Source organism: Leptonotus elevatus, chromosome 10, assembly GCF_054856555.1.
Source record: "Leptonotus elevatus isolate MCC_2025b chromosome 10, RoL_Lele_1.0, whole genome shotgun sequence".
Lineage (NCBI taxonomy): Eukaryota > Metazoa > Chordata > Actinopteri > Syngnathiformes > Syngnathidae > Leptonotus > Leptonotus elevatus.
Window position 1 is genome coordinate 14,866,339 of NC_141248.1, and position 14,797 is coordinate 14,881,135.

Genomic DNA, 14,797 nt, shown 5'->3' on the forward strand with positions numbered 1-14,797 from the left:
TCTGATTAATATTGCATTTGTGGAATATGAGTTATGCAGCAAAATCCAGGCATTTTTATCCATGTCAGGGATATCATTTTGTCACTTGCTGTCTACTGAAGATGACATCACATTTGCTTAGGGCTCAGGCAACGACCAATCACGGCTCACCTGTTTTCTGAAACTGAGCTGTGATTGGTTGTTGAGCAAGTGTGATGTCATTTTCCCCTCGACAGCAAGTGGTAAAATGGCCGCCCTTGAATATTGATAAAACTGCTGGATTTTGCTGCTTAACTCATGTTCCACTAAACGCAATAGACTAGTGGGGCTGCATAGAACATGTTATTGTCAAGAAAGTTGTTTTGGGTTGACCTCCCCTTTCAAACATTCAAAGAGCATTTTAAAAAACTAAAACGTGTATTTTTGTTTTTTGTTTTTTTGCTTCAACTCTTAACGTCTATGATTGTGTTTTCTTTCTTTTTGAACAACAAAAATGGTTTGTTTTTCCTTCTTCCCTTTAGTCTGTGAGGTTTGACCCCCGCCTTCATTGTCTGCACTATTCCGTTTAAGAACTTTCGACCAGCCCAATATCATGCCCACAATTCTCCTCCTCAACTTGCCGTGCCCCAGGGCCACTACCATAGGACAGAATCCCACAAAGAGTGAAGCTGAGAAATGGGCCACAGTCAGCAGACCTTCGGCGTGGTGGCCTCTGTCATGGTTGTAGTAGGTCACCGCGGCAACCTGCAGCACCCAGCACACCACGAAGAGCGACACCATCAACATGATGACGTGAGCCGCCTTGCGCTCGCCGGACACGTGCTTGTCCAGCTCCCCGTGTTCTCCCCCCGCGGCCACGGCCCTGATGTGCTTGGCCAGAGAGTGCAGCGTGGCCAAGTTGGTGCAAACCATCAGCACGAGTGGCAACACCTCATTGAAGGCAAGTGAAGCGGAGGCAAACGCCACCCCCTGTTGGCTGGAGGGGAACTCCCATATGCAGCCAAGGAGGGGCCTGGTGGTGCAGCTGATCACCATCAGCTCCACGGTGGCGTTGCCGTGGACGTGGGTGCTGTAGACCAGAGCGGGGGTAGAGAAAGCCAGGTTGGCCGCCCACACCACCCCCAAGATGATCCAGACACGCCGCCTCTCTCGCTGCAGGGCCAGGGGTCCGAAGGTCACGCGCTGTCGCCTTAGGGTGGTGCAGTGGAAGATGCTGAGCGCCAAAGTCACCCAGCAGCCCACAGCTCGCCACCACACCCACAGCAGCATGAAGACTCGACACCAACCCGGAGATAGACTCACATCCAAGCCCAAGTCCGAAACAAAAATGGGCACGGTGCGGAAAAGTGAGGTGAGGAGGTTGGCCAGTGACAGATGCACTAATATCGTATCCGAGGGTGGAAGCCTCCGGGATGGACTCTCCGTGGCGGCCTGGACTACCTACGAGGAAGACGAAAGGTTTAAGCACTGAGGTGGCAAAAATACAAACACTCTGTGCTTAAACGGTAAGTCAACCAATCACGGCTCACTTTGTTGTCTGACGCTGAGCCATGATTGGCCATTACCTGAGCCCTGAGCAACTGTGATGTCATTTTCAGTCTACAACTTGGCAAAATAGCTTCCAACTGATGTGGATAAAAACAGGTGGATTTTGCTGCTTAATTCATTATTCCACAAACGCAATATTAATCAGAAGACCAATTTTCGACTAGTAGGAGCATGCACAACACATTGTAAAGAAAATGTTTGGGTTGACTTCACCTTTAAGTTGAAGTACAGATAAAAGAAAACAAAGACTAGTAAAAGTAGAGGTACTGTTTCAACTCCTTCACCTAAAGTCACACTAAAGTGAAAATAAAGATGTTTTCTAAATTTGACACACCAAAAAGTCTAGTGTTGTGCCACTCTCAAATGCTGCTAGTGTGTTTGCTAAATGTCTGAAACGATAACCCTTTGAAAATGGATGCTACTTTTGTCTAGCAACTTTATTTTGCCTACACGTGTCTATATAATTGAAAAAATATATCCGCTTAAAGCCTCTTGCCACTGGAATAAATAATAAGAAAGAAAGAAAGAAAGAAAGAAAGAAAGGAAGGAAGCAAGAAAGAAAGAAAATATTCCATGAGGCGCTACCTACTAGCTTAGCTTACAAGCTAACAGCCTTCCTGGATTCATCCACAGCGTCACCTCCTTGCGTGCGAAATTTAAAAAAACACACTGAGCTGTTGTGTAAATTATGGCATCCAGCGAGGATGAATTTTCGGAAGGCATAGCTAGCTAGCTAACTGCTCGTGCAACTGTAAAAATAAATAACATGGACGTTAGAGTAAAATGCATTTCTATTGTAAATCCTACAGTATTTTTTTTATAACTTGGTGCAAAGGCAAAAAAAACCTACACAAAAACAAAGTTCCCATAGCTTTGCTAACGTTGCGAATTAAGAAACAGAGAAAATGCTAAATTAGGATGAGAAGTATCTCTGAATCTATTCCATCATTGTTAATGCTGGTTCCCCTTTTTGTCTGCGTACGTTAACTTGAACTTTTAACAGATCCTGTTTATTCCACCTGAAAGTCTCCAAGATAACAAAAAATAAATAAAAAAAATCAACCAAAATTGCAGCTGCAAGTTATTAAAAATAAAATAAAATAATAATAATAAACTATTAGTCCAAAAGACAATAGCCTACATAATTCTGTTTACAGATGTAGGAAGCAAAAGTAAAAAGTTGTCAGAAAATAAAAACTCAAGTCAAGGACAGCAAAGACACATTAAACCACACATCTTAACATAACAGGACAAGCTTTGATTGTCTCACCACAAAGATGACCAAGAAGTTCCCCAGGATGCCACAAAAAACGAGCATCCCAAACAGAATAGCATCTACAGTGAGCACGGCCGACATGGCCTCACGTACACGGTGACATTGTTTGCGCACTCACACTGGAACATGGAGGCTCATATCGTCCATGAAAGAAGCTGATACTCCATTTTATCTTTTATATGCCCACACAAAGCTTCGCCCTCGCTGACTAGCCTCAAGGTTCGTTTAGTTTGATGTGCAGACATTTTCCGTTACTTCTTTCTGCATCACCAAGCAGCCACCGGAACAAGCGTGTTCTCGATCACCTCGTGATAGCTTTGTGCAGTTTAAATACTTCCAAGAAAGTCATACAAATGTGCATACTGCGGAGCACTTTGCAATCTTTCTGTGACTCATAATAATCCCTATATTTTATAATGATTCATGTCCAGTCTAACTGAAAATGTAGTCTCATGTGACCCCTCTGGGTTAAAAGGCACCGATCAGCGTTTTCCTTTTATCAGTCAGCAAATCATCCTTATCCCTAGGTGCTAATTTCCTTACTGGTATCTCTCTCGGGATCAAATAGCGTTTGCACAGAATTGACTCACACGACAAGATTAAATGTGTTTAAACTGTTTTTAAACTCAACAGCATGTATGGTGAATTCTTTATTCTTTCTCAATAAACACAACAAATATGCAGAATGAATTGCCCTAATACATTCGTCATCTCCAGATTTTGTCCTGCTGTTTGAAGACGCATCTAAAATATATACAGCCAGGAGCAATATAGGCCTACTTGCTGCTTTGGTTCATCATTAAACATAAATATACTCACTGGCTTAAAAATTTGTCTACTTGCACACCACTTCAAAAAACAAAAACAAACATTTTAGAAACATTCTCAGTATGATGCAGAATACACCACCACAAACCACAATAATACACATGAAAACATAAGAGCTTCTAAATATTATCAATGTGATGTCAAGCATCGCAATACATCAAATGTAACACAGTATATATCCATGTCCATTTGTAACTGAATTACTATTATTAATGTAATATTCTTTCACCATGTACTTTTTTGTGATGTTTGTTTGGTGTTTAACCATGAGATCATTTTGATTCAAAAATATTTGTCCTCGATAAAAGTTGAATGACAGAATTACCTGCCACAAAGGGCAAAAATCAACAAAAATGGCGTCAAAGCACTATATACCTGAAGCTCCTCAACTCACTTCAATAGAGTTTCTTGCCACCGAGATGCCACAAGATGGCAGCAAAGCAATATTTATACAGATGGAGTTTCGGTCTGAACACAAAAACGGCATTGAAAATATATGTGAATTAACAATTCCGAGCTTACGTCACAAGTCTAAATGGCGGTCTTACCCGGTGAAACGACCATCTCTGTGACTGTTCTTTGAAAAGCATTGGAATTTGACTTGTGAGGATTATTTCGATTTGAAATGTGATGAAATGTCGTTTGACTACTATAACAATCTGCCTGGTTTGTATGACAGTCACAGGCAAAGCAATACAATCCGCCCTTTGTTTTCACCGTTAAAAGGAAGCATTTGCATTGCGGGAAATATCATAAATACCCGGATGTTCGGAATTGTCAAAGGGGACCCTGCGGGACACGCAAATAGGTGGGGGAAACATTGTTATTTATTTATTAATGTATTTATTTTTATTTTTATTAGATCGCATCATAGTATGTGAGTGGGGAATCTGCATGACAATAATGTTGAATTCCTTTTGTGTGAAAAAAATTACAGCTGTTACAAAAGCTTTACGTCTAGTAAATTCTTTGTAGGCTCGTGTGTGTGTGTGTGTGTGTGTGTGTGTGTGTGCGTGTGTGCGTGCGTGCGCGTCGAGGGGAGGCATTGTGGACACTGAAAAAAGGTTCGGGTTGCTTAACACTTTTCCTATACGCCCATGTGTGCTGACTGGGGACTGCATATTTTGTTTTTGGGCAGCACTTGCGTGGGATTGTGACTCACACGCCGATTTGTTGATGGCCACTAAAATCTCTTCACACGCACGCGTGCACTGTGCGGCGCGCACCCCTCGCGTGCACACGCTCACGGCGGACATCAGAGGTGCACGTCAGGAGCGACAAGGCGAAGACGGCCAGCAGACCCACTGGCGCTGTAACCCAGGAAGTAAGTGCCGCGCTTCAGTGGCGAGTCGATTGATGACGCGATTAATTTGAAGCCTTGTATTTTTTTTGTTTTTTAACGCAAAGGAAGCCCTTCCTTTCTCTCTGGTTGAGTGATCTCTGTCACAGATGCTTCATCCGGAGTGTCCTCGCTTGTGGTCGCGCTTCCCTCCTCCGCGCGGATGTTGATCCGATTTATGGCCGCCATCAGCAAGTCCGAGCAGAGGAGATGAGCAGCCAACAGCGGCCGTCGGTGCTCGCTTTAGCAGCACTGCTGCTCTGCACAGCACAACACAGGACTCATGGCAGCAGCTCATCATCATCATCATCATCATCATCATCTGCAACACCATCAGAGGTGACAGGCAGGGAGGATTCTGGGATGCAGCGCAGGTGGCTCAAACACCATGGCAACGGCAGTCAGGAAAGCAGGCCGTGGCAGAAAGCATCACGCCTCAACGCTTCCGCAGTGGCGTCAGTCAAGTGGAGCCCGGCATCACCGCTGTGTGCCTACCAAGTCTCGGAGGGGGGCATCGGGGGGCCGCTCTGCTTTCGACACATGTTAGTCGGCTACAAGTGCCACAAGGGAGACTGCAGGTGGTCGGTGTCTTCAGGGATCCTGGTTGCAAATATTCTCATCAACGGCAGCGTGCTACTACAGTGGAGCCAAGGGAGCGAAGTAACCGGGGGCCAGGGGTCACCCGGTCGGACAGGAGATCCCGGGACTAGCTCATCGAGTAGGGAAAAAACAAACAGTATTTTTAGCGGCCGGCGCCACAGACGCGGAGGCTATGAGATGAGCTGCTGGTGGAACGGCAGCTACGCTCAGTTCGAATGCCCCGGGGTCCATCTGGGTTCCGGGTGCAGGGACTTCCTGTTGAGCGAGCTGCACGAGAACATCCCCTACCGCATCTGCCTGCATTCCCCGGCCCAGAGAACGGACCACAAGGACTGCGTGGAGTTCATCCTGCCGCCGTCCGGGATGCAGGATATCGTAATCGCCATGACAACAGTCGGTGGGGCCATCTGCGTGATGTTGGTCATCATCTGCTTACTGGTGGCGTACATCACGGAAAACATCATGACCCCTGCGACGCAGCACACGTACTCCTACCGCACTCACGCGCGCCACTGAATTTCCGCTTGAACGCTAACGGACCATTTTGTCCTCGTCTGACGCGAGCTTCACTTCATCGTTGTCCATGTAGTAACGTCAGTGTGTTTGTGAGTGAACGGAAGCACAATATGTCTCTGAAACAGATCAACCTTTTAACCTCTGCAAAAAAGAGCTTAATGGGTCATCATTTTTAAACAATTTTCATCAGTCAATTGGAATTGAACTGTAGAGGCGTTGCTTTAGGTCAGCGTTCCCCAGATGGTTTTCTTGTGAAGACATATTTGTGGTGACTGGTGTATAACGAAACAAAGGATCAAATATGCAACTCACCATTGGTGTAATTGTTGTAACTATTAGGGGAGGGGCAGTCCTATCTTGGGGTAATACTCTTATCTTAAAAAAAAAAATCTCTAAAGGCTTGTCTTTCTTGCTTGGGCTCTACGTGCTGAAGTGGTTATAATGGCTTCATTGCCTCAAAACTGTTATGATATCAGGCACTTAACAGGTTTTGGTGTGTGCAAAACTAGCAAAACAATAAACAGTACTTTTTCGATATTAGACGATATTGTCTTTATATTTTATATTGTCTAACATTGTCTCATTGTTTGGCCAGTCTCCATTTTGAAAAAGCTTGACAAACATGTTGTTTCTTATACTCATTTCTGTTAGCTTGCTAGCTGTTAGCTTAGCTGTTAGCTTTTTCCATATCACGTGACGCAAGATGAGTGTTCTGACAGGCAGATACACCTGATTTAAAAAAAAAAGTTTTTATTTCAGACTGATGATCAATTTAAAAAAAATGTTTTGTTCATTCTCTGCGCAGGCCGTCTTGAGCCAATGTTGTCCAACCTTTATTGATTTTATGACACAATGCCAAACAAAAATGTCACAAAAAAAGTATAAATACTAAACTAATGATCTTGTCTCAATTTACTCACAAATGTACTTAACTTAAAATACAACAGAGATCTGAGATACTCACATCCTAGGAAGCCATGACTTGCTGTATTCTGTTGTAAGAATGGCAAATGTTTGCTATACACCTCTATTGTACCTTCTGTCATCTAAGAAAAGAGCATTTAATTGTTCTGCCTACAAGTCTATAGATAAATGAACAAAGTTAGGTCTTGTTATAGAAAATAATCATTCAACACATATTAACCTAAGTTTATACTGTCTTGTGGACATCTGTATTTTCGTTAACAATGGGCTTTTCACTTCTTGTACATGAAGCAATACCAAAGTGACCTTGACTGGTGATAAGCCTGCTGGGAACAGACTGCTATCTTTCCTGTCTAGCTGACCCTCCCTTCTCCTCACAAATTCTTAAGTAGGCAGCATAAATAATTTTCCCGTGATTCTTACTGTGCACTCTCTCACAGACCACTCACTATCTTGTAGACTGCTCTGTTAGACTTGTGTATATTTGAAACTTCAAATATATAGAAACCCAAAAGACTAATTGTTTTCCAGACTTTCATTCATCTCGCCGAACTATACTGAAATTTCCACAACAATTCTAAGAAATTAAGTAAAATGTATTAATTTCCTGCCTGATGATTGGGAATCACTGCGAGGTGACATTTCAGCATTGTCAGTTGTCATAAATCAGTAAATGTAAGCTAACCAATGTAATATATGTACTCACTTTATCTTTGAGGCTGCATTGCCACTTTTCTTTTCTGTTATTATTGTTGACTTGAGTTGGCCGTATTGCACTGAGCAGCCGGTGGCTAATTTAAATATGGCTAATTTACATAATACGCTACCCAGAGTACATTTCATTATTATTGTCCTGAACAGTCACAATAGACAGACCATATTTCCGCACTGCATATCCATTTCTGGTTCTACTACATATTTCACTTTTGTCATCACTGATACCCTTTGTTGTGACAAACATAGAAAAGAGCCAAAGAAAACACAAAATATACTTGAGGAGTTAATCCTGAAATCTTGTGAATGACTTTAGTGTTATTTAGTCCTAGGAATTTAGGTTAAGTTCCAAATTGTACGACCCAAGGGCATTCAACATTGGAGGTTTCACTGCACTTTACACTGAGTACATGGTGAACCGCTCTACTGTGTTGCATTCATTGGTTTGTCAGTTATTAATTGTTCATCTGTATGCTGGCTGCAATATACGGCAATATAATAAATGAAATGCTTTGAGTGTATCCCATTAGCTGATGTTTGCTCGTGGCGCACCACACACATAAGTCCAGATAAATTGTGTCCTTGTTGCAACAAAACAGATCCTGGACTGAATTACATGTTTTGTGGCATAGGTCTGTGTGCGTAAGTTTGTATACCATTAAGTAAAAGGCAATAAAATCTCTATATACTGTACCAAACAACATTATCCACAATAACTTTGTCTCCCGCTGTCAGCCATTAAAATATCATGAGATTATTTATATTCTTTTACAGCTTTTCTTTCTTGTCTTTGCACGAGAAATTGGCCATGTGGTTGACTTCACACTTACAAGATGACACTAAGAAAAAGACGACATGCAGTTGTACACACTTAAAAGAACACATCAAAATATGATCCACTTTATAATCAAATTAAGAGTGACTGATATTGTTTTCCATAGTTTTCTATATTACTAGTTAATGTTTTAATCATGGTGGGGACACTGGGGAGGGGTTAGCATGTCTAACTATCTCACAGTTATGAGGCTCAGGGTTTGAATCTGGACTTTGACCCATTAAGCAATAGTACCCAATTATTTGTCTTACAAACTACTGTAGCAACCACACATTTTTCGGTTTACATTATAGCACACTTATCATACGGGCACATCGAATTAAAATATATATAAATCCCCAACAATGAAACACAAAGAACTAGGACAACATTTCATTTATTCAACCGTTTTCTATATACTGCTTGTTGCCTTTAGTGGGTGATTCCGCAAATGTTGAATCAGGAAAACTAGGCTCTTGTTTGTTTGTTGTTATTTTTCTACAAACGTTTTTATTTATTTATTACATTTGATAATGTTCAGTTTCATTCCTGTGTATCACATGAAGATTTTTTTAAATTAGGGGTTTATAAAATAAATGGATATTCTTTCTTAATTGCGTTTATTAGGTTTGATACAATCAGAACGAACGAAAGCCCTCACGGTACCGTAGTCATACACTAACGTCACAAAAACGCCTCCATGGCCCCGCCCTCTGATGACGTCCAGAGATAAATAATTTTCCAAGCACGGGGTTTCCGCCATTTTAACTTCCTGCTTTTAAAGTAGGGTAGTCTCTCGAACGGTACTCGCAGCGCGCTACTGTTTAGTTTATTTAAAGGGGGTTGTTTTCTTTTTCTTTTCTAAGAGGGGCGCAAACAAACGATACCAAGTGTTTTTCGACCGTTTTAGTAGGGTTAGCTTTCAGCCGGAGTCGCAATGCCGAGCCACCCGCTGAGAGTAGCGGTTGTGTGCTCGAGTAACCAGAACCGCAGTATGGAAGCGCACAATATCCTCAGGTAATCAAAGGCCACCCGGGGAAGAAGACGACGACGCGACGACGACGTTGAGCGAATTGTGCCTTATTGCGTCGTGTTTGTGAAGCCAAGCGGTTATCAGCTGACACGACGCCACACTTGCCGGGCCTCCGCAGTCCCAACAATGGACTCAGAGTGCAGTGTCACGCCGGATGTCGAGCTCTCCGTTTAAACCTTGTTTTCTGACTCTGTTTGAGTTTGTCGTTAGTTGACAACCCACACAGCCTTTAATTACACCTGGGTTCAGGCTTTTTAAAGGCCCGGGCGCGTTTTGGGATTTTTTAAATTATTTTTAAAATTGATTCATGCTGACAGAGCGCCCCCTAGGTGGAAGAAATCCGGAAGGAAGAAACTGCAGCTGCGCGGCATTTGATGACGTAACTGCACAGTGCTGCCCCCTTCGGTCACTTTAGTGTTTGTAGTGACGTGACTTACGGAAAACCTTTTGAGCATTTATTAAAATACTATTTTTAAGATCCATTTTTTTTCTGTCACTAGTTGGAAACCTCAGTGCACTTGTAGGCTAGTGCACTTAATTAGAAAAGTAGTGTGATGCAAAATAAATGGCTTTTTAAAAATATAAATATATTTTATCCAGTTTAAGGTCAATTATACACATTTTTCGTTTTAATTTTTATTTTATTTTTTGCATTTTAAAAATATGTATTTTTCTATATCACCCCAATTTTCTCATGGAAAATGCATATTGAATGTCTTTCTTCTTTTTTTAAGATCTCCCATGACCTTAAGATGGATATCAAATAAATGCTCCAACACCTTGTCATAAAGCTATTTGAGCATTTATTTGCCTACATTACTAATTCAGCACGCAAGTAGGGCATCAAATAAAAAAAAATGCCTTTGTGGTGAGCCCAGGAAATGCATTTGATACCATACTGGTGTGTGGAATTGCCTTAGTGGTGAGGACAAAGAATATACTAGTCCCCCCCCCAAAAAAGAATGGGTCTGTGTGATTACAAACAAAACTCACTCTTTTTTTAGAGCAGGAACGTATTAAGATTTTTTTTAAAGGGGGCCGCACTGGTTGATTACTCATTTTAAATTGTATCGATTTTCCTGTTGTCATCTGATTTACTCGTTTTTCTCCCCTCTATCTTCTTATCTCTTCTCTGCAGTAAACGTGGATTCGAAGTGCGCTCATTCGGGACTGGTTCTCATGTGAAGCTGCCTGGCCCTGCCCCAGACAAGCCTAATGTGTACGACTTCAAAACAACATATGAACAGATGTACAACGACTTGGTCCGCAAGGACAAGGAACTGTATCCCCGTCTCACTTCTACACACACACACACACACACTGTCAAACAAAACACGGGTTAAGTATTTCATGTGACTCATTATGTTGGATGGACTTCAGGAGGGTGGACGCAACTGCATCGATGGGTAAATGGCATGCAAGGAAACCTCGTTTTTAGCTCTGTAACACTGCACTTAACATGTTGCAATTTGATAGATGTGCTGAAGTAAATTACAGTTTGTTTAAAAAAAAAATAGGTGATTTTTTGGGGGGGAGAAAGGGGTCTGATGTATTCCGCTTAGTTGGTCCAATACAAAAACCTTGAGCCTGTATTGTGTTTACTAATTTCATCAATCTGTTGTATGAGAAACCACAGGTGCATCGCAATGTAGTTTGAATGTCTATACACTGTACTTATTCTGAGTAATGTTATTCAAAAATATGAATTCATTGATTTCCTGTGCTAACCACAGACATGGAAAAGCTTAGCTATATTGACAAATGACAAAAATATTTTTGAATGGAGTTTTCATGATTATAGCTTGCAGAATGAAAACCTAATTAATTTAAAGCTGTGTATGAGTCCATAGTTGACGCTTTGAATAAATTCTTTACTCTCCAATATTACAAAGACAACATCTGTCAAAAAATGATGCAATACAGGTTCAAGAAGGGTTTTGCTGTGTTCAAGTTGAAGCTACAGTGTTAAACTTTTTCCAGGGCTCATATTTTCCCTAAGGAGCTTCTCTATGTGCCTTTTGAAAAAGACTAATTTAACCTTGTTGGCAGATTTTGCCTAACCATAGCGAATGTATGACACGTTAATTTCACAGGAAGTATAGACCCAAATGGAGACACGAGGCCCCATATTTTTGCCCTAGCTGCTGTTCCAGCGTCCACCCCTCCCCCACCCACACACTGTATAATTATTGATCTTGTCTCGTGCTTCAACGCACACAACTATAGAGATACCATGCACAATGGGCTACAAGAGCTTATTCAGCTCTTCATTACATCATCGTGTACCTAATGAAGTGGTTAACAAAGCTGTAACAAAGTATTTGATATTTGCTACTCAAAAATATCAGGCTTTCGGGTGTAATTTCTGAATGAACAGGTGAACTTAGACCTTTAAACTTTTGAACACACAGCTGTTTGTTTTGATTCTTATTTATTATTACCTGGTGTTCCAACGCGTTCAATGGCAAAATTTACAACTAGCTTTTCTGTGACTCTTCCAGTCTCTTTTGGAACCTGCTGATGAATCTAAGCTCAGTTGCCACTTCCTTGTCAGAAGGTCCCGTTTGAAGCCTGGCAGTGGCAAGGTACTATTAATCAATTGTTAGGTGGGCTCATGATGTCAAAATATGAGCAACGTGACGAAATGGATGGTAACTTAAAATTGGAATTGAACCAGAAATTAATTGATCCAATAAACACGTGTATTTTGCTGTTCGCTGTGTCTCTGTTAGAAAACACCAAGTTGTGAAAGTACTGAAATGTCCAACAGACTTGTGCATTCCAAAGTTAAGAGGTCAAATTGAGGTCAATGTAAACGTGATAATGTGTTTTACTCATCCTGAAACGTCACCTGAAAACCAAATCTGTCTAACTGAGTAATTAATGCATGTAAAATTTATGATTGTAGCTGCGGGATGGCTTGTTGCTGTTTCTAGTACAAAAGTTTAAAATAGTTACTTTCTACAGTCAAAATAAACATAATTTGCCTAATTAACCTTAAACAAAGTATTGAGTCCGTAGCTGTAAAGCCAAACTGTTGTGCAACTACCAAATGTTGAGACTCACTCACGTGATGACGTCAAATGTGGGTCCTGTTATGTGCGCATGATTAACACTAGAGGGTGCTGTTCCTCACTTTAAACGGACCCAACACATTCCCCTCATACCTAAACGATGTAAAAAAATATATATATATTCTGCGCACAGTCCATTGCAGTCTTGCTATGTTCCTTGACCCAGCCCGTCCCTCAGATACACACAGAACGGAATCCTTCACATGCTGGACCGAAACAAGCGAATCAAGTCCAAGCCGGAGCGCTTCCAGAGCTGCAAGGAAAAGTTTGACCTGGTCATCACATGCGAGGAGCGAGTCTATGACCAAGTTTTAGAGGGTGAGCCAGGCTTCATGTTTGACAATATATATATATATATATATATATATATATATATATATATTTTTTTTTTTTTCAATTCAGCGCCTTACGCTTGGTCATTCCTTCCTTGTCCAGATCTGAACTCGCGGGAGCAGGAGACCTTGCAGCCCGTGCACGTCATCAACGTGGACATTCAGGACAACCACGAGGAAGCCACGCTGGGCGCCTTCCTCATCTGCGAGCTGTGTCAATGTGTGAGTGTCTGCTAGGCGGAGGCGTCACTCTGAAGAAGAACGCTTTGGTTTGGAATGAATGACGTGTACTGACCACTTCTGGCACTGGAGCACTTTCTATTTGTTACACTTGAAGCCCCATCTAATATAGGAATAATTTTTAAAAGCTGATAATGCTCATTTTTGTTCAGAACCAGTCAATCGTGTCTACATGTGGTGGTGTCGTGAACAGAAAATGAGCATTACAATCTCGATGGATCGTTATAGTCAAACAAGAAATCGTATGGTTGTGTAATAAACAATATTTGTCAAGCACAACTGAGCAGAGTTTTTGCTGATGCGGTGTTATTTTCCTACATTTTACCCCAAGAGACCCACAATTTAGACGGAACAGCTAATTAGGAGTTGGGTTAGGCCGGCAGGCCTACGTCCGAATGCTGATTTATTCATTTGTTTGCAAGTCCAGCCCTGTACGCTACCATTCTTCTCATTTTTCATTTTTATACAAATATGAACAGTGCTTGTCATTTTAATACTGCAATAGCGTACTCGTATTTCAATCCGTATTTGTCCCCGCAGCTGCTGGCCCAACATTAACCCGAGTTTTTGTTCCCTCGCCCAGATCCAGCACACAGACGACATGGAGAACGAAATTGACGAACTCCTGCAAGAGTTTGAGGACAAGAGCAGCAGGGCTTTCCTTCACACTGTCTGCTTCTACTGACGGACGCAATAAAGGACATGCAGGACCCCCGCAAAGCAACCGCAAATAACGTGACACTTGCACGACAGGCTTTGTGTTCGTGGAAAACACGCGTGTGCAAAGCCGAACAAAAAAAATCTTCACAATCATGTGGTCGGCTTCCACGAGGAGCTCGCACTTGCCTTTTACTCCTCCTGATCAAGGTCAAGCCAAGGTCAGCCACGCCTCCTCAGGGAGTGCCATGACACACAGTCCCATCGTTGATATGATTTTTTTTCTCCCTAATTTGTTCAATCTCAAATCAGATTTTGATTTGGTACCTGGAACTCTGTAGATGTGTTTTATTGAGCCAGCAGGAGGAATGAACTAAAGAAAATGCTTTGTTTTATGTTTTAGGATAGATGAGTTAAGTTACAATGTCGAGCGAGTGAATAACCAAAGCTCGACTTCTCTGAGACAATGTGTGGTGTTGACTTGATACTCAGATTTGGATATGATGTCTTTCAGGACATACTTCTTCTTTTTTTTTGTATGTTTGAAAATGATGCATTGTCAGCTCAGTGCCTGATTTGTATATAGGAATATACTAAAAGAATCTCTAAGAACCATTTGTTGCTCATGTTTTTTTTGTTTTCAACCATTGCATTTGTTTTAGGACCTGTAAATACTTCAGATTAAAATATTGAGTTAGCCCTTTGCATGGAGGTCAGTTATTGTGCTCATTGGAAACCTCTTGCTATTATTTCAATCTTTCGATGCGGTATATAAATTGTATATATCAATGTAAGACCAAAATCCAAGCATTAGTAATGAAACCTATTTAATAAATATTTTAAAATGTGTCATACATTTTACGAAGTCATTGAATAGGTTAATTTGAAGCCATTTTGAGGGTAAAATTGCTAAATAAGGCAAC

The 14,797-nt window shown here is 41.5% G+C and overlaps 3 protein-coding genes across 5 annotated transcripts; 2 read left to right on the plus strand and 1 right to left on the minus strand.

Annotated features, from left to right (window-relative positions):
• Positions 1-340: 340 nt before the first annotated feature.
• On the minus strand, positions 341-2,884 carry ora4 (olfactory receptor class A related 4). Its single transcript, XM_086087495.1, has 2 exons — positions 2,798-2,884; positions 341-1,419 (listed from the first exon to the last, which is right to left on the minus strand). The coding sequence occupies exons 1-2, from the start codon at positions 2,882-2,884 to the stop codon at positions 430-432; spliced, it is 1,077 nt and encodes a 358-aa protein (XP_085943621.1). The 3' UTR covers positions 341-429.
• Positions 2,885-4,278: 1,394 nt separating this feature from the next.
• On the plus strand, positions 4,279-8,245 carry fndc10 (fibronectin type III domain containing 10). Of its 3 annotated transcripts, none has more exons than XM_086085983.1 (2): positions 4,279-4,439; positions 4,770-8,245. In XM_086085983.1, the coding sequence occupies exon 2, from the start codon at positions 5,181-5,183 to the stop codon at positions 6,084-6,086; it is 906 nt and encodes a 301-aa protein (XP_085942109.1). In that variant the 5' UTR covers positions 4,279-4,439; positions 4,770-5,180; the 3' UTR covers positions 6,087-8,245. The 3 variants fall into 3 exon arrangements, with proteins under 3 accessions (XP_085942109.1, XP_085942111.1, XP_085942110.1); XM_086085985.1 differs by lacking the exon at positions 4,279-4,439 and having other exon boundaries at positions 4,670-4,955; positions 5,039-8,245; XM_086085984.1 differs by lacking the exon at positions 4,279-4,439 and adding an exon at positions 4,678-4,695.
• A 1,034-nt stretch (positions 8,246-9,279) lies between these two features.
• ssu72 (SSU72 homolog, RNA polymerase II CTD phosphatase) lies at positions 9,280-14,728 on the plus strand. Its single transcript, XM_086087085.1, has 5 exons — positions 9,280-9,555; positions 10,710-10,853; positions 12,824-12,963; positions 13,081-13,199; positions 13,801-14,728. Exons 1-5 carry the CDS (start codon positions 9,476-9,478, stop codon positions 13,900-13,902), a joined length of 585 nt encoding a protein of 194 aa, XP_085943211.1. The 5' UTR covers positions 9,280-9,475; the 3' UTR covers positions 13,903-14,728.
• Positions 14,729-14,797: the final 69 nt, after the last annotated feature.

Excerpts from the sequence above, each read along its gene's own strand:
- ora4 (XM_086087495.1), bottom strand. The coding sequence starts at position 2,884 with ATGTCGGCCGTGCTCACTGTAGATGCTATTCTGTTTGGGATGCTCGTT. Across the intron at positions 1,420-2,797 it reads ACTTCTTGGTCATCTTTGTG|GTAGTCCAGGCCGCCACGGA; the intron begins GTGAGACAATCA and ends TCTTCCTCGTAG.
- fndc10 (XM_086085983.1), top strand. The coding sequence starts at position 5,181 with ATGAGCAGCCAACAGCGGCCGTCGGTGCTCGCTTTAGCAGCACTGCTG.
- ssu72 (XM_086087085.1), top strand. The coding sequence starts at position 9,476 with ATGCCGAGCCACCCGCTGAGAGTAGCGGTTGTGTGCTCGAGTAACCAG. Across the intron at positions 10,854-12,823 it reads GTCCGCAAGGACAAGGAACT|ATACACACAGAACGGAATCC; the intron begins GTATCCCCGTCT and ends CCCGTCCCTCAG. Across the intron at positions 13,200-13,800 it reads TCTGCGAGCTGTGTCAATGT|ATCCAGCACACAGACGACAT; the intron begins GTGAGTGTCTGC and ends TCCCTCGCCCAG.